Source organism: Manacus candei, unplaced genomic scaffold (genome assembly GCF_025592945.1).
Source record: "Manacus candei isolate 608988 ecotype Guabito, Panama unplaced genomic scaffold, ASM2559294v1 h1tg000018l, whole genome shotgun sequence".
Lineage (NCBI taxonomy): Eukaryota > Metazoa > Chordata > Aves > Passeriformes > Pipridae > Manacus > Manacus candei.
Window position 1 is genome coordinate 1378057 of NW_026138066.1, and position 18038 is coordinate 1396094.

The 18038-nt window shown below is 38.0% G+C and overlaps 1 protein-coding gene across 6 annotated transcripts in view; it reads left to right on the forward strand.

The window, feature by feature from the left end:
• Positions 1 to 18038, forward strand: part of VEZT (vezatin, adherens junctions transmembrane protein) — a 65557-nt gene that overhangs the window by 1892 nt on the left and 45627 nt on the right. For 5 of the 6 annotated variants that reach the window (XM_051784031.1, XM_051784032.1, XM_051784036.1 and 2 more), the window contains exon 2: positions 13370 to 13504. In XM_051784031.1, coding sequence (XP_051639991.1) covers positions 13370 to 13504 — 135 coding nt within the window. Of the gene's footprint in view, positions 1 to 13369; positions 13505 to 14408; positions 14522 to 18038 lie in introns of all 6 variants that reach the window. The other variant, XM_051784034.1, reaches the window with a different exon arrangement.

Genomic DNA, 18038 nt, shown 5'->3' on the forward strand with positions numbered 1-18038 from the left:
TTTAGGCCTCATTTGCTGTGAACGGCTGTTTTCCCTGTGCATTTGGAGTCCCCATGAGTTCAGATCTCAATCAATGTTGTAAGGAGGAGTGGTGTGCTAACAAATGCGTGATCAGGAAAGAAATGGTCCTTCATGCTTTTCATACCCAACAGAATGGGTAGGAGAGAGAAGCAAAGCAAATGGAATATGCTTCACCTGTTTCACCTCATGGTTATGCCCGTGTTATTTTCTGCACGTTTTTCAGGTCACAGCTCTATCCAGCTGGCCCTGAATACATCAACAGCAGCTGTCTGCGTTACAGATTTTGCAGCATCAAACAGATGATGGCCTGTTGATAGATCTTTATGAGCTTCCAAGGACCGATCATTTTTCTTACTACCAAAGTATCTTTTACATTAATTTAACTCTAAAGGAAGGGAAGCACAAACACAGCGTTGCTGCCTCAGGAGAATAGTGTTTTCCGTCCAGTTCAAGCACCGGTGCAGATCATTGTGATTGAACAATAATGAATGATGGGCATTTACTTTATCCACTAAGTGCTGCCATTCTCTATCCAGTTTATAAATTAATTCCAGCAGCAACCAGTGATTTTCATTCACTGACTGCAGAGTCCCAGCACTTCAGTTCTTGCGTTTGTTACAACCAGTTGCTCTTTTAATTAAATGCTACAAATACTGGGGGGAGGAACAGAAACCCAAGAAACACAGAGGTGCCCCTGATATGCTTGGCCCAGGCTTGTTTGCCAGCAGCATGTCAAATTAAAAATTGTGGCACTGTAGAGCAAATTGTACTAAACAGTGAAGGAACAATTCATGGTGTACTTTATTAGTGTCTGTCTTAATTTATTAAGGGAGATAATGAGATAGGAAATTTGATGTTAAGTTGCTTGAGATGAGTTTTTTTACAGACTGGGCTAGAAGACCAGAATGCTGCAGTTACAGTGTACTTTGGAGTCCTCTGGAAAATTACAGTGTTTTGTGTATTTATATGAGACTGGAATTGTGTTAGGTTTTTTTATTGGGTTTTTTTGGACAATGAAATCTCCTCCTTGTTTTCTTTTTCTTTTTTTTTTTGATGTATAAACTAAAGAAACTTCTTGTTCAAACTAGCTAAATTTCTCCATTGTTGTGCCAGTGGGGGGACTGTGTCAGAACGTGGTTGCTTTGATCATATCTAACTGCCTTCTGATTTCTGACTGAAAATTTATTCATGGCCACTTCATACCTACTTGTGCTCCTGCTAATAATTTCCATTATTTTATATAGTTCTTATATTGCTCTAGAATTTACAGAATCAGAGAATCATTTAGATTGGAAAAGACCTCTGAGATCATCAAGTCCAGCTTTTGATTGATCACCACCTTGTCACTAAGTGCCACATCTAATCTTTTCTTGAACACCTCCAGGGATGGTGACTCCACCACCTCCCTGGGCAGCTCGTTCCAATGCTTAACAACCCTTTCCCTAAAGAAGTCCTTCCAGATATCCAACATGAACCTCCCCTGGTGCAGCATGAGGCCATTTCCTACTAACCTGTCACTGGCTGCCTGGGAAAAGAGACCAACCCTCACCTGGCTACAACCTCTTTTCAGGTAATTGTAGAGAGTGATAAGGTCTCCCCTGAACCTCCTTTTGTCCAGGTAAACAACCCCATCTTCCTCAGCTGCTCCTCATCAGACTTGTGCTACAGACCCTTCAACAGCTCCATGTCCCTTCTCTGGACTTGCTCCAGCACCTCAATGTCTTTCTTGTAGTGAAGGGCCCAAAACAGAACACAGGATTTGACATGCAGCCTCACTAGTGCTGTGTACAGGGAAAGAATTTACCTCTCCTTGTGTATTTATAGAAAGCAGAGTTGTTCTGGCTGAGGATTTTGTTAGGCAACAAAACAATATATATGTATAAATATATATATATATATATATATATATATAAAACAATATATTTTAACTTCCTGTCACAAAACAGATTTCTCTGTTCTTCCTTTTTTGTTTGTTTGGGTTTTTTTGGTGTTTTACACACCTATTCAGTTCATCTTTCTTTACCTGAGCTTGCAGCATGGTATTCAGGATTCTTGCTGGCCTGTTATACTACTATTTTTGCTCTTTGCTTCTGAGAAGACTTTGTTTCTTGCCTACAAACAACATTTTCAAGTCTTCATACTGTTTGACTCAGTTACGATAAGATAGGTTAACCACTCGTGTGTCCTTGATTTTATCAACAGCTCCACATTATTGGAGAGTTTGTTTTTATTGGTTCCTCTGTGTAAGGTCTTGCTGTTGTCTGTTGCTAAATTGCGTGCTATTATCAGTACCCACTTAAGGTCATCCATTTCTTTTTGTACGATGTCTCAATCCTTTTCTGCATATATGGTCTTACTTGGTGTTATTGGCAAATGTCAGTAGGTTGCTTTTTGGTATAAATTTAATTATACCAAGTATGAAAGCTTTTAAAAATTCAAAAGCTTTGACCAGAGACTCATTCTTTAGGAACTCTGTTAGTAACCTTCTGTTCTTATAGCTTTTCATTCAGCACAGACCACTGTAATCTCTGCCGTCAACATACTTGGTTCCTTTCCCACCCTTTTCATCTTAACTGATACGGCACAGTATCAAAAGTCCATACCCATATGGCACAGTATAAAATGTCCATCTAAACTTCCTGCATTCCCCTTATCTTTAAAAATCATGTGTCTTGTCAAAGAAGGATGACAAGTGAGTTTGGCACAATCTACTTCTGGTGAACCCACATGATATCTTCTTTGACGATCATTTGTTTTCTCCTTTGTGTTTGAATTTTGCAGGAAAGAATAATTATTCTCAATAGCCTGCTGGCTTTTGATCAGAATCATGGACCTGACATATTCTTGATTGCTTTTTCTCCTTGTAAATATAGACACTGTGTTTGCTTTTTTCTGCTTTTGAGTTTATAGATTGATTAAAAATCCTTTCTGCTGAATCTTTCATCTCCTGTGCCCGTTCTTTCAAAACGCTGGGATGAAGGTGATCCAAACACTGCATTTTCAGCTCCCAATTTCTGCTTTCAGCTAATTTGTCCTATATTTTAATGAGCTTGTGTAAGCTTGTTTTTTAAACTTGGATAGATATTCAAGCTATACTCACAGAATCACAGAATGTTTGAGGTTGGGAGGGATCTCTGGAGGTCATCTGGTCTGACCCCCCTGCTCAAGCAGGATCATCTAAAGCCTGTTGTCCAGGACCATGTCGATATGGCTTTTGAATGTCTTTGAGCATGGAGATTTCACAATCTCCCTGGGCAACCTGTGTCAGTGCTCAGTCACTCTCACGCTAAAAAAACGCTTCTTGATGTTCAGAGGGAACCTCCTGTGTTTCAGTTTGTGCCCATTGCCTCTGGTCCTGTCACTGGACAGCACTATTGAAAAGCACCTGTTTCTCTTTTCTTTGCACAATCTCTTTGAGTATGAGACCTGCCCTGAGGTTTCCCCAGGCTAAACAATCCCAGCTCTCTCAGCCAGGTTCTGAGGTTTAGAACCTGAGGTTCTCTCTCAGGTTCACCCAGACTGTTGTTGGAACCTAATCTCAGAAAGTCTTCCTTGCTCTGCCAGCTCTATGGTTCTGGTGGAAGGACTGGAGCTGACTTTTGTTGTTTTCCATTTTAATTCTGTGTTTGCAGAAGAAAGTTAATCAGAGTACACAGAAAATAAGATTTTGACACCCACGATATCAAACTGCCACCACCTTAGATTTTTAAGAGCTTTTTCCTACTCTGTGTTTGAAATACAAAGCTGTGCATGTAGAATTGTGTACAGTGTAGTACTGAATTAATTTCATTGGCATAAAATCTCAATTTTTAAAAATTTTAATTAGGAAAGAAATCTTTCCTTACTTGAGACATTGTTTTAATTAATTCATGAGTCTTGTGCCATTCCTACCACCAGTTCTGTCCATATTATTTACGTAATATTGATATTTGTTAACTATTTCAGTATTAGTGGAAATATATTTTAAAGAATAGTCCCATTAAAGGGCTGACTGAGTGTCACTGTGGAATCTAATCTTTTATTCTAGATCTAGAGGATCTGATCATTACTGTGACTCCAGACTTTTAAATTTGGGATTTATTTCTTGTCCCATTAGAAATCTTGGACTGAAAAATACATTATAAATTATATGTGTTCTTTCACTACTTCAAATTTTCTCTTGTGCAGATGGTAGAATAATACCAAGCTAACAAAATGAGTCTTTCTTTGTCTTACCTGTCTGCATCAAATCTCAGAATCTATACTAATCTGTATTTAAAAAGAAACCAGGCTGGGGTTGAACACAAAGAGGTTCAGAAATCTCATGTCCAAATTCAGCAGTTTATGTCTTTGTAAAATACTGAACACAGCTCCACTGAACCTAGAATTGGAATTCACAAACTCAGAACAAAGATTTTGAACGTGTAACAGGTGTTCTCGTTTCACAGCCAGCCCTTGCTCAAGCAGTCAGCATTCCTGTCACTGGAGGAAAACCCTTTCCAGAGTTTGAAGAGACATGGTCTGTGTTCTTTGTCTTGTTGCTGTACTGGAAGAAGCTAATGTGAGAACTGAGTCCTGCAAGCAGTGGGAAAGTGGTTTGCAGGGAGCATGCCATCCTAAGGGAGAAAGGAAGCACCGAGGCCCAGCAGAGCTGGCGGCTACATGGCACTGGGTCAGGCTAGTGTGGGGTGGAGGTAGGAATGGTGGGGTCTGCTTGGGAGGGACATGGCACAAAAGTGAAGTATTGAGCAACATCACAGTGTATTCAAATGTCAGGTTCAGAAAGACAGCTCTCACTGCTTATTTAGGCATCAAACCCAGATGCTGCTCAGTGCTGAGGGGCATGGAGGATGCCTGCATAGAATGTTCTGATCCACATATTTCTGTAAGATTTAAAGAGAGATTCGAGGAGGCACCACCAGTTCCCAGCATCATACAACTATATTCAGAACAGCCCTTAGCCAGTGTGTTCACTCTATGCCTACAATGGTTAAACATGTCTAAAATATGGGATTTCTTTGCTTAGAATACTGGTGCATCACTAATTTGAGATGTTCAAATCCTCATGTGTTTAAAAGGGTTCAGCTTTTATCAAAACATTCAATCGTGTGTTTTCACAAATGCTTTCTTCACATAAATTAGCTGTACAAATTATTTTGTTTAAAAAATAAAACAAAACTAAAGGGAACCTAACCTCAGAAACTTTTTGTAGTGATGAGAATTTTAAGTTACTTTCATTCAAAAACCCGAAAACATTAGGATTTGCAAAATAATGTGATTTTTGTCAAGCATCGGGCTTGTAATGTTGTTTTGTCAAAAATAATGTCTCAAACATAAATTAGAAAAAAGAAATTGAAAAAGGAATATTCACACACTTTCAATGTTATTGTCAGTATTTGCACCCTCAGCAGGATTTTTCTTACCAAACATTGAAGATGTAGTACTCTCATTTTATATGTATGCATGAAATAAAGCCAGCTTTAAATACACAGTTCTGTCAAAACCACAGTTAACTTGTTCTGGTGAGCTGGTTCTGAGACTGTGCCTTGGCTGCCTGAAGTGTGGGCTGTTGCCAGAAAAGGGGTTCAGGCTTCACTCCTCTTTTCTGGCTTATTCTCATCCTCCTCCTTATGCTGGCACCTGGATTTGTGAGTGATGCTGTAAGATGGCTCAGAAGACTGATTAGACTATAAACTAACCTGGCTAAGAAATAATAAGAAAAAAGATTTTTTTTTTATTTTTTTTTTTTGACAATCAGTTCGGTTCTTTGTTCCATTTCACCATTCGGCTACATAAATATTACCATCAGTGTTCTAAAATGGTACTGCAGCTTTCAGCTGCACCCACTGGTAATGACAGATTAAATTGACCATGCAAATTCAGCCTGAGGAGATATCTTTGCTGAAAAATTGCAGTGTGCTGTAGAGGCACATGGACTATTTTAGATATTTTGCTTCTCAGCAGTTTTCTAAGAGGAAGGGAAGAAAAGGCTTTGCTCATTTTCACCACATGACCGGGAGGCAGGTGATACCAGAGAGAAAATAAAAGAAACTGCAAGCTTAAAACTGTGAAAAACAGTCTGATTGTTGCAGAGGCCAGGTCAACTCATCAGGCATTTTTGCATATCTGAAGGGATAGATGAAAGTATTATATGGGCTGTATGGTGTGTAAACCCAGATTGCCTTGACTGTTCTTAATAGAAAGTTTTAAGACAAAAGTATGTGATGATCCAGAGCAAATTTTGAGGTCTATTTTTTTATCCTCCACTGTACCAGTTACTCTGGAGTCGTTTACAGGAAGATTAATACTGCAGGACTGCTCTCACAACTTCAAGTCATGAATCAACTTCTTGAGACACTTGAATAAAAAAATTGCTTGGGATACTTTTCTTTTAATCTTTATGATGTGACTACCTCTTTTGTTTCTTGGATGCTTTTCACTTCAGTAAAGATGTTTGCACACAGTGTGTTGTCATTAGGAGTAAGAATTAACACATTTATAATGGATAAACAGGTTGTATCAGAAATACTCTACTAGTTTTGCCAGTCAAATGCATTAATTTCATTAATTTAGTTAGGGTAAAATCTGTGAGTTGTTCGTGACTGATATAAAACAAATCAGCCTCCCTGTGTCATCAGCGTAGTTCAATGACCTGCGTGATCAGTAACTTCCCACCCAGAGCTGCAGGTACAGAGTCAGGTGACTTGTTACCTTGTCCTTCAGGGAAGGTAACTTTAACCACTTTTACTTTCAGTTTTTAGGGTATGTTTTGTCTCTGTCAGAAAAGACCTGCTCAGCTTTTCAATTGTATTCACAGGTCCACTTTTGAAAGAGTAAGTAGTCCTGAGCTCTTGGTGAATTTCAGTGCTTTGTCCAGTACCTAATATTTTGTTCTAATGCTTTTCCACAATGGCAGTAATGCACAGCCACCTGCTGAAAATGCAAAGGAAAGAGTGTTCCCACGTCACATAGTGCTACAGAGATATACTTCCCAAACTCTTGAGGACTCATGGGTGCATGCAAAACTAGATATAAATTGTGCTTCAGAAAATATCTGGGAACAGTAATAGATTAATGGCTTTAAAGTAGTTCTCAGAGCCTACTTCTAAATCAGCTGATACAGTAGTGCTGGAGAAACCAAGGTCTGCACTCCTGGGGCAGTGAAAGCAGAACAGGAAATCTAAATGACTCCTTTGCTGCCTTGAAGTCATTGTCTAATATTAGCCCTGTCAGTGCCTGGCTCTTTGTCAGTCCGTGCTCAGGAGGAGGTGGTTACCAGCGAGGAGAATATGACCACGACTTTTAAATACTGTTGCTTGGAAAGTCTTATTAATGGCTGCATATAAGATCAATGTGCAATAATTCTTTAGGGCGGCATCTTTTTAAAAGCCTTTAGCAATCTGTCATCCCCATCTCCCTCCCCCCAGTTAGAAAGCCACATTAGTCAGGAGAAATCGCATGATCCTGGGAAGTTTCAAGCTGCATCCGCTGATGCTGTGAGGAAAATGCCACTGTGGAGGGGCTCGGGTGCGATTACACTGACGTCTGCTTCTCACCCTCATCTCGGATCATCCTGGAGGGACAAGCGGAAAGAAACGGGGAGGTGGGTGAGGTTCTGTCGGGTGCATGGGAGCAGTACCGAAGAGAAAAATGGAATACGCTCTTCCAGGAGACAAAGCTCGCACTGTCTGTGAGTGTTAGCTCAACTTTTTCAAATATGTTTTGACAGGGAAACTTCAATACTGTTTATTTTGGTCTGAGTTTAACCACCTGTTCAGCATATCTTAACCTTTGCTGTCACTCTGGTAGAAATGTTTAATTTTGGGGGGAGTTAAATTGATATTTCATAATGTGTAGTTATTTTGGAGGTAGTTTAGGCTCCCACAGTGTTTTTGACATATTGGAAACCTCAGCTTTGAATAACATATCCATATTTTAAGAGGATATCTTTAAACCTCCTTTTTTTGTGTGATGGCATTAAATATTACTGTCAAGGGTAATCTGCTCCATTAGCTAGGGTTGGAAACTAGAGCAGGGGTTTACTAAGTGGTAAATTTTATCATAGTAAAGAACATGGATGTAGGAAGCCTCTGTCTCTATTGGAGAAATCCTGAGTCATTTACTTCATGATGCATCAGCAAAAATAATATGGGTGTGGCTTTGATTTTCAGCTGCTGTTGTAAGAAGACTATGAAAGCTAGCAGTGCCTTAATGTGATTTGTGATTGCAAAGGTTTTTCGCAGAATACACACAAAATGCCTCACATATTAAAGTGCGATATCTGTGCTTGCAAGGCTGTAATAGATGTAAGTATTTGAGTATTCATCTGTCAAAAGTAAACTCTTTTTTGAAGCTAGGGAATTCTCTACCATAACAGCCTTTCCATCTCATAGTAGTAGGCAACATAATTTATGTTTGATTAATGTTTGCCTTAGGTTTGACATTTTTTTGTTTTTACAGTAGTCTTAGAGTTGCGAATGCATTGTTTAACCTGCAGGTTGAGTGATGTTTTTCCTAACCCAAGTCAGTGCTGTATGGCAAGTGGCATTAAAATAAGCATTGGGAAGGTGCTACAGAAGAAAATTAATTTAGTGGACTCTTCTTTAATCTTGGATTTAGAATGAGACTCAGCTACTTTCAACAGTGAAAAAAAAAAGGAGAGTTTTAATTAAACATATGTATGTGAGCGAAATAATTTTTAGTAGTGTGGATCCAAAACAAATATGCCCAAGCAGTTGTGAATGAAGGGGAAAGGATTTTCTTTCTTGATTCTAGTAATGGGAGCTTATATAAACCTATGCTGTACTGTAAATGGTTACAGTTTAATGACTTGCAATAAGACTGACTATAGTGAATTAGAAAAGTCATAAAAAGATAAGTGGATTTTTTTTTTTTTGGTTTCTGCTATGAGTCCATTCAAAAAACTGTTTTCCTACTTAATATATCAACTGTATTGACTGTCTTGCTTCACTTACTGGCAAGATTTTCTGTGTATAATCTGTATGAACTACACCAAAGAATAATGGCATTTTTATTTCTGTCTGTCTTGGAACTCCTTCATTTCCTGCATTCGTTTTGGACAATTAGTATAATAAAAAAATGCCTTGGCTGTAAATGTAATGCCTGTCTATTGTATCTAGGGGGTCTCAAAAAGTGACTTAGAAGAAGAAACTTAGAAGAGACTTCAGAAATAATACAGCATATTGCTGAAAAACCTTTTCTTGGTATCGTCGCTTACTTTAGATAATATTTCCTGTCAGTAACTGGTAGTAGGCTGGTAACATAAGCTGAAATATTAAAAATAATTTCCTTCTGTACTTTGTACATTATTCATTACCGTGTCATTCTGCCAGACACAACTGGAAACAAACAAAGCTGACTGTCAAACAGGAGTAATACTAACGAGTCTGGTTATTATCTAAGTCGAGAGTGGTTGAAAGTAAAAACTCAAAAGTACATAGAAATAGATGTTGCTGTATTAATAGGAAGATGAGATTTTATATCTTAAATTCTCTTTTAATGCCATACACTGAAATGACCTTACTCTCCGTTTACGTTATATTCTAATATAAAAGCTTTTTCTGAAGTGTAATTGATTTATTTTTTTTAGATTACAACCTATTAACTGCTTGCAAGGATAAACTTTCTGGTGTGTCCTGAATTTCTTAAACTAAAAGTGTAGCATCTATAGCATATGCAAAAATGTAAAAGCAATGGTGCTCTTTTTTTCTTTTTATTGTTGGACTGTTGTAAAATGGAATGCATGAATTTTGGGCAAAGAAAATTAGGAGGAAGAAAGGCGGAGCCCTCCTATTTTCCCCAACCAAGAAGTATCTTATTTTAATATTATCATGGCATTTGCAGGTGAAAACAACTGAGCCTGATGAATGCAACATGAGTTGAAACCAGGGAACTTTTTTCGCAGTTAGAAGTGCATATGCAAGAATATGTGCATATCTATGATCTGTTTCTATGAGAAAGAAGACATTTAGGAGTGAGAGGTTTGGATAAAGATGTAAGGTAGAAATTCAGAGCTATAACTTGTGGGTCAGACACATTTTGAGATTTAATTGTTTTTAAAGCTTTGCAAGGATTAAAAATGCTTTGTAAGCATTAAGTATAATACTTTCGTCTCTTATACTGAAACACATAGTGTACAGAATAGGATATTTTAATGGTAGCATATTGCAGTTTTGTAGTTGCTTAGTTAATAACTTTCTCATTCCTTGATAATATTGGAAGTTCTGTGGGAGTGTTCACATACATAAAATCTACCCTTCAACTTCTAATAATACCTTTACTGGATTTTCTAGCCATTACTTACATATGTCATGGGAGATATTATCTATAGACTGGTGTAGACATCCTCCATGAGATACACAGACCACACAGCTTTGCAAGTGACAGCCTTGTTAGGCAGTATCTAGGAAATTAAATACAATAAATAAATAAATAGTGTGGATTTATGTTAGGATAGGCTAATGTACGTCTGCCATCAGTGATATTTCTAATAGAAGAGGAGTGTAATCTTCAAATTTTCTGAGCAAAATATAAAACTGCCTGTGCTACACAAGAGACTTCACTCTTAGTGGAAGAATTTTATGATCAGTTTGCTGAGATTCTTAATAACCTAATTTCACAAGGGTCTCAACCCACTTCTTATTCAGTGCTTTCTTTACCCACATCTTGCTTGCTTCTAATGGATTCAGAAAGGGGAACAATGGTGGTTTTACTTAACAGCATAAGGGATTTGAGTCACAGCATAGTTCTTAGTCATTTAAGTTTATAAGAATACAAGATTTTTCCAATATGCAAGTTCTCCTAATCTTTTAGAAAAAAAGGGAAAGACAAAGCATGTGGAGCCACAGAAATCTATCAGAGGAGGATTTTGTAGCCTCAGTACTTTCTCAGAAACTGAAAGAGGAGAACTCTTATCTACTTACAGGAATATGTGATGAACCATTCAAGTTAAATTTTAATTAATTTTCATTTGCTAACTCCATGGTCAGAAAACTGATTTTGAATTCCAAGCAGTGATAAAAAATTGAAAATCTACCCATTATGAGACCCTGTAAAAACCTTCTAAAAGTTAGTCAGAAGGGATTTATGTAAAACTAGTAATGTACCTTAATTAGGAGAATGCATAAAATTATTCTTCCTAGGTCGGAGATGAAATTTCATTAACATTTGGAGAGATGGGGTATTTTTTCTATTTCTGTAGAGTAGAAAATCAATTAATTACAGTTAAATGGAAGGTTGCGATTTTGCTAGATACCCAGTAAAAGGGAAGAATTGGACATTCTTACATCTGTGCCATATTTCACCTACTAAACGTAGCTTTCAGGATTTTAGCTAATTCTTGCTGTCTTCAATGGACAGTCTCTGTCTGCCTTTGTCTCTCTTTCTGCCTTTTTTCATCCATTTCTGTGAGTAAATAGAACCAACATTAACAGCAGTAGACCGGTTTTCTTGATTAGCTTTTAGAAAATTATCTCATCATGGGCCCCAAAGAAAGGGGCACCCTGAGATACTAGTGGAAGAACTCCATGGTATATTTGGGTTATTTTGCAAACTGTATGTGGGTGAGTACCAATAGAGTACAAGAATAGTCATGTGTCAAATGATGGCTGGCCTTGCTGGTCGAAGTATGGTCAAGATGATGGACAGGTTTGCCAAGAGACTAGATGTGATTTCCTTGAAGTTCTGCCTGGAACGAGCATTAAAACTGTGATTTTGAATAAAATACTCTCTGTTCACGCACTCTTTTGTGTGTGTTTTCATCCAGATGGGGAGAATTCTGGCTGGTTCTGACTGAAACCTGCATGATACCCTAATGGTTCTCGCGCGGAGGTGTTCAGGTTGTCTGAGCTGTGCTGGCAGTGCACAGCCTGGCTCTGTATGAAAACTGTTGTAAGACAAGGTTATGCACATCCATTTATATTCTGAGTTTGGCCCTGAAGTTATTTGGTGAATTTAACAGTGTCTGAAATAGGAGAAGTATTCTAGTCTATTATTACTATTACTGTTTAGTCTTTCCATTTTAATTAAGTAATTCTGGTAAAGTGGCATGTTCTACTTAGAGCCAAACAGGCAGTCCAGGACAGCACGTTGTTTAATTAGCTTTGGATGCATTTTGAAAAAGTACTCAACCCTGGAGGAAGGGTACTTGGAAAAAAGATAGGATTGTGTCGTCACACTGGAAAAATTCTGACAAGGAAATGAGTCATTAACCTATCCTAGTGTTTTGCACAATCATTGTCATTGTGGTTGAGCCAGGATTGTGCGTATCTGTGAGTTGGTACGAATATTTGAGTTTCAGGTAATGACTGGACACTGAATCTGTTGTAACTCAAACAGAGCAGAAGTATGAATTTGCATGCTTTAAATAGGTAAGAGTGATTAAAATAGCACTTTGGTGATGGGGTTAAAAAAATCCCTAGAGGTAAAAAGTTAATTTGTTCAGCTGGTATGAATGATTGCTTCCAAGTTTTATTGAATGGCAAGCAGTATTTGAGATTTGGCCATGTTGGTACATGATCAGCGTAGCTGGGCCACCTTTCCAGCTTGCACCAGCAAGTTAATGATAATTGATGTAACAATTAGTAGTAGGTGCTCTCTTGGTTATTTCTGTAGACCTCCATAACTCTGCATTATTTACTGCAAAGCTTTTACTTTTTGTACACAGTATTTTGATTAATAGTGTGTTAAACTCTTAAAATGTTGGTGTTCTTCTGCAGTTTACTGGTGTTCACATGCTCTCATGGGATGTTGATAAAATTTTTCAGGCGTCAAAAATAATCCCTAACTAGTCTATATAAGACTGGTTGCTGAGAGTTTCTCTTAAAAATGAAGTCCCTGCATGTCCTGAGTGGAACTGCAGTTAGCATAAAAATCCTTTCCATCAAGTCTGTCCTACACACTACCATATATGTGTTTGTAAACAGCAAAGTAAGAGTTAAGTACATCTAGACACCTGGTGCAGATGACAATAAGAACTTTCAGAGGTCTATATAGATAAATATCTAAATGCATAAAAACCCACTCTCTGGTGATCATAATTTCATACTTTTTCTGTTTTATTTAGGACTGTTTGTAAATTAGTAGTTTTGCCAGAAGCTTAAAGAAGTAGGGTGGTTTTTTTGTTTGTACGCTGTGGGATTTTTTAAATAACTGTGGTACTCTGCCAGAAGTGCTAGTACTGTCCTTGGAGAGAGTAGAAGTCTTTTTCTAATTTTTTTTTTCCATTTCTCAGTCCATTCATTGCTGGTTGCGTGGTTGCTGTCTTCACAGTTGTGTTTTGTGGGAAACGGGGAAGGATTTTTAACGTTGTTTTTTTTTCTCATTTCTCTTTTTATAACTCTGTTTTCAGAATTCCCCACTCTACCAGTATCTGCAGGACTTGGGACACACGGATTTTGAAGTATGCTCATCAGCGTCGCAGAAGGCGGAGCAATGTGCAGCAGCGGAAAAAGAAAAAGAGCGGACTGTGCGTGCCGCCCAGAAAGTGAGCACTGTCCTCTTCCTGAGTATTCATCTTCTCAAAAGAGAACTACATTGCTTCACAAATAGGCAAAATCAGTATAAAGATAAATCTCTTACTGTATTTAGAAAAAACAAAGGGGAAAAACCCGAACAATAAACCACAGCTAGTTGTCATATCTTGTCTACAAATGTGTTTGGAAATTCGTGGTTAATCAGTATAGTTTGGAGTGTTTCTTTGCACTTATGTAAACTAGGGAAGCAAGAGACTTTGATAAGTAATTTTTTGAGTGTTGTAAATTATCTTATTTAGTGGATATTGTTATGTTAGTTTAGCATGACATTCTGGGAATAGAACCTGTAATTTTCTGGAACAGAGTATTTATAGTTCCCAGCCCTTCTCAGGCATTCAGTTGCTAAGTATAGCTTTGTCTGTGACAAAGCACATTAAGAAAGAGGATTTCTGGGAAGTATAAATGCAATAACCAATATGAATGAGATAGTAGAATTGTGCTTAGGGTGTGGTAATTTTCTAACAGTAACAGCTGACAAGAATCATCAACTAATTAGCTCAGAATTCTTCATTCTCTATCCTTTTAATTAAAGGCTTGGGGACTTTTTAAAACATTTTTGTATTAAAACTGTGATTGAGAATTTGACCATTTAACACCTACTATGGCCTACACATTTTTTATTTTCCTTATTAAAAATAAATTCTTTTTTACTGTTACTGGTAGTTTACAGGCAATGTGATTCAGATGAGGAGCTCTGGAGTGGGCGAGAAAATTCTTCTTTTGAGACAGCTGATGTAGGAAACTCTATGCAGCAAATCTGTTGAAAAATCAGTAGTCAGTTGGTCTTCTCCTTTAGCACTTAGATGGAGCCTGGGAAGAGCAGTAATTTTCTGCCTACCTCTTTCACATTCACAGTGGAGAGTTCAAATTACAGTGGATGTGCTCCAGCTATGTGCTAAGCCAGGAAAAAGGTGCCATGTGGACTTCTCTGTCCTGGTCACTGCAGGCTGAGTTGGGCAGTGCCTCAGGTAGGAACCCAAACCAAGCATCCATGCCTTGATGCGTTTCCTCTGAAGAGTTGTCATTTCTTTCTCCTCTCTCACCACTATCTGTGGTAGTTTCCATCTTGCCTGCTGTGGCTTTTAACCTACTGCAGCTCAGTTTTCCTGTTGTTCATTTCTGCTTTATTTCTCATCTGCCATCTTCAAATCAGAGGTCCACAGCCCCTTTCCTCTTGTTTGTAACCTCTGCTGCTTTCCACCCTTCCAATTAGCTGGCAGTAAACATACTATTTTTCCCAAACACAGGCAATATGATATGGCACTGAGATGTCCAGAAGTTCTCCCTGCAGGTTTTGGTGGATGGGGACTTATATGACAAATGGGGAGAGCTGATGCTTTTGTTGGAGTCTTTTCTAAAAATAATGTCGTCTTAATGTATATCCTCTATTCAGTTCTCAGATACTTCAAAGAATTAGCCAAGTTAGTCACAGTTAGGCTTTATTTCAACAATTCTTTTTCAGTTTTGTTTGTGTCACTCTGGTTCCTCATTTGTTTTAGGTCAGAAGCGTTATTTTCTTGTGGGATTTTTAATATGTTTTGCTCTCTGTGGGATCCTAGGTGGAATAAGATTCAGAAGTGTACAAATTTATGTGGATAACATAAATCATTTCTTTTCTGATATGAGGAAGAAGGTATGTTTTTTGAAGTGTTTGCAAGAGTATAATGTGTTTGAAATGACTGACTTGTGCAGTCTTTGAAGTGGAAATTTGGAAGCTACAGTGTGAAGCTTATTCATCTAGCGGTATTCAGAGAAGTGTTCATGGCTCATATTTTCGTATAGTGATACTCGTTTCAGCCACTCTGTACAGTCTGTATAAACTTCCTTACACACTCATTAGTCCACTTGAAAAGACAGGGTAATAAAACATGAAACATTTTGCTTTGGTCCTCAGTGCTGTTGGAGTCTCCTCATAGATTGGTCATAGTTTCTGTTGCCTGTTGGGCAGCTGCGCTGCACACTGTGCTTCGTGTCCTCGATCCCAAGTTTCTGAGACTTGTAGTCCTTCCTATGGAAGTGTGCCATGTCTCCCTTCTCTCATACCCCACTTTCTGGTCAGGGATGACCATTAGATAAGATGCAGGGTGCATATCCATTGAGCAGACCAGTAAGTACCACTACATGCCTAGCACATGGATTAGGCAGCCTGTAAAGAATAACCGCCCTACAATAAGAATCATTAAGTTTAGTACTGTTCAACAGTGTTCTAGAGTTTACAGCTTTTCAAAGAGTTCAGCAATCATGGAGAAAAAAATTATGAAGGAGCTTCATTCAGAACTCCAGTTTCATGTACTGAGGATTTGTGAGATTAACTGAGGGGAGGAGGAAAAGTGATTCTTGCTGCATCTCCATGTTTCCTTGGCTGGTTTTTCTAATGTAAGATTATTTTAAATTTAATGAATAAATTGATTTCTAGTTACTCTTGATGTGGACAGGTATTGCATTTGTAATAATGATTTCTTCTGTCAGTGGTCACAGGGCAAGGCTGAATTTAACTCAAGCTTTAGCTCACAATTTTGTTTATTTCGAACTACCTTTGAGAATATTCATGGAAGTATTAGGTCTACTGCCCTTGCTTTTCAGAGTTGTCAGCCGGCACTCACCATAACCCTCAAGAAACCACCTAAAAATATATTTTCCCTTTATAGCTATTGGCAGCTCTGTGGTGTATTTATGTTGAAGATACCTATTCTGACTTAGTTCAGGAAGACTTTAATTAAATGTTTGATTATTTATTTATTTATTTAAACGTTAAAATTTGCTCACTGTTAATTGAAAGTTAGGATGACATATTTCATTGGCTCATATTCTGTTCATTACTATGAAGTAATGCATGGACTGTCACTTAGCTGCATTACCTTATTTTGCGTAGTTACATGGAATTCAGAAAAGCAGTATAATACTGTGTTCATGTATATAGTTTCCACCAAGTTTAATACAAAAGTGCCGTGGGATTAAGAATCTCAAAAGTGTTAAGATATATGGCTTTAAAAAGCCTCAAGTATTCTATTTTTTCCCCCTCCCTACCCCTCAAGCATTTTACACTTAATTTTATTGTGTTGGGAGCAAGTCCTCCAGTATTGTGTCAGATGTAGAAGTAATTCATCATGGTTTGCCTTGCAACTTGAAGGAAGTGAGTGTGTGAAAATGGGCTGTCCATTTCTTACAAATGCTAGGATGACGTTCACATTGTCTCATCACTGTCTAGACAAGGATACTTAGTGGAAATAAGGAAGAAACCTGTGTGTAATTTCTAGTGATAAAATGCCATAGGTTCTTCCTGCTGCTGTTTCAGTACCAGTTTGGGAGCGTTAACACTTTTCTTTTGTAATCTGATGTCAGAAAGTCTGTTTTTGTCATTTGATTCCTGTGTCCCATTTTGGTAGAGTGTCTCAAAAGGAAAGAGAATGAGGGAGAGGCAGCTGACCATGCATTTAAAAAAGTAGACTGGATTTAGGAGGATCTGAGGCTTTGTTGAAACTTTTGTATGACATACAGGCAAATAATTTGCCTGTCCAGTCATTTCCTCAGTTGTACACAAGACTGTTATCATTTCCCTTCTCTTGGCCCTTGCTGGCCTAGTCTACTGAAATTATAAAATGTCTAGAAAATAAATGTCTTTTGACTTCTGCATATGTACCTACCCACAGTCCTAATATAAAATTATATTCCTTGAGGCTTAATATAACTATGATCACAGGGGGTAGATGGTGTTCCATACTGATTCCTATTATATGGGTATCATTTTCCTTCGGTTCTGAAAAGCAAGTTTCCAAATGCCTTAAACACTTTATTGAAATAAAAATGTAAAAGACAGAGTATTGCTTTGTCTTTAAGATTGTTTCCTCCTCTTGTATTCAGTCAAGTAGGAACCCTATACAGCTGCAATCTGGTGACATGTAGCAAGAATTTGGCATGACAAAGATCTAGTTCGGGATCTTCGGGGAGTGAAAAAACCAAATCTGGGGAAAAAAGGAGGTTCCTAGTGACTGATACAAATGTTTCTGTTGTGTCTTGCTGTCCTGTCAAACAGAGCATGTGGTTCAGGCTTAAGAAAGACAAGCATCAGTTGAATTTGAAGCACATCTTAAATAGTTCTCAAGGTGTGGTTTTGGTGGTGTTTCGGGGTTTTTTTAATCACAATATGGTCTTAATGAACATTGAGCTGAAAAGCTGTAAAGGTATTTCAAGGCTCTGTTCTGGAGACTGGTGAAATGCCAGGCTCCCATCTGATGGAGTATAGAGACGTGATTAAGCACAGTAATAATAGGTGCAGTGTTTCTGACTGTACTAATCTCTGGAGAAAGTAACAGCTAAAATTCTGGTCTCTAGACCTGTTTTCTGGAATGAAATCCTATTTGGGTAATTCTGCTTGATCTTTAAGGAATGTATCTTTTCCTGTTTACACCTTTCCTTTCTCAGTCATTTTCCTAGACTGCTGTGCTTATCTGCATGTTTAAATTAATTGTACTGTCACACTTTATC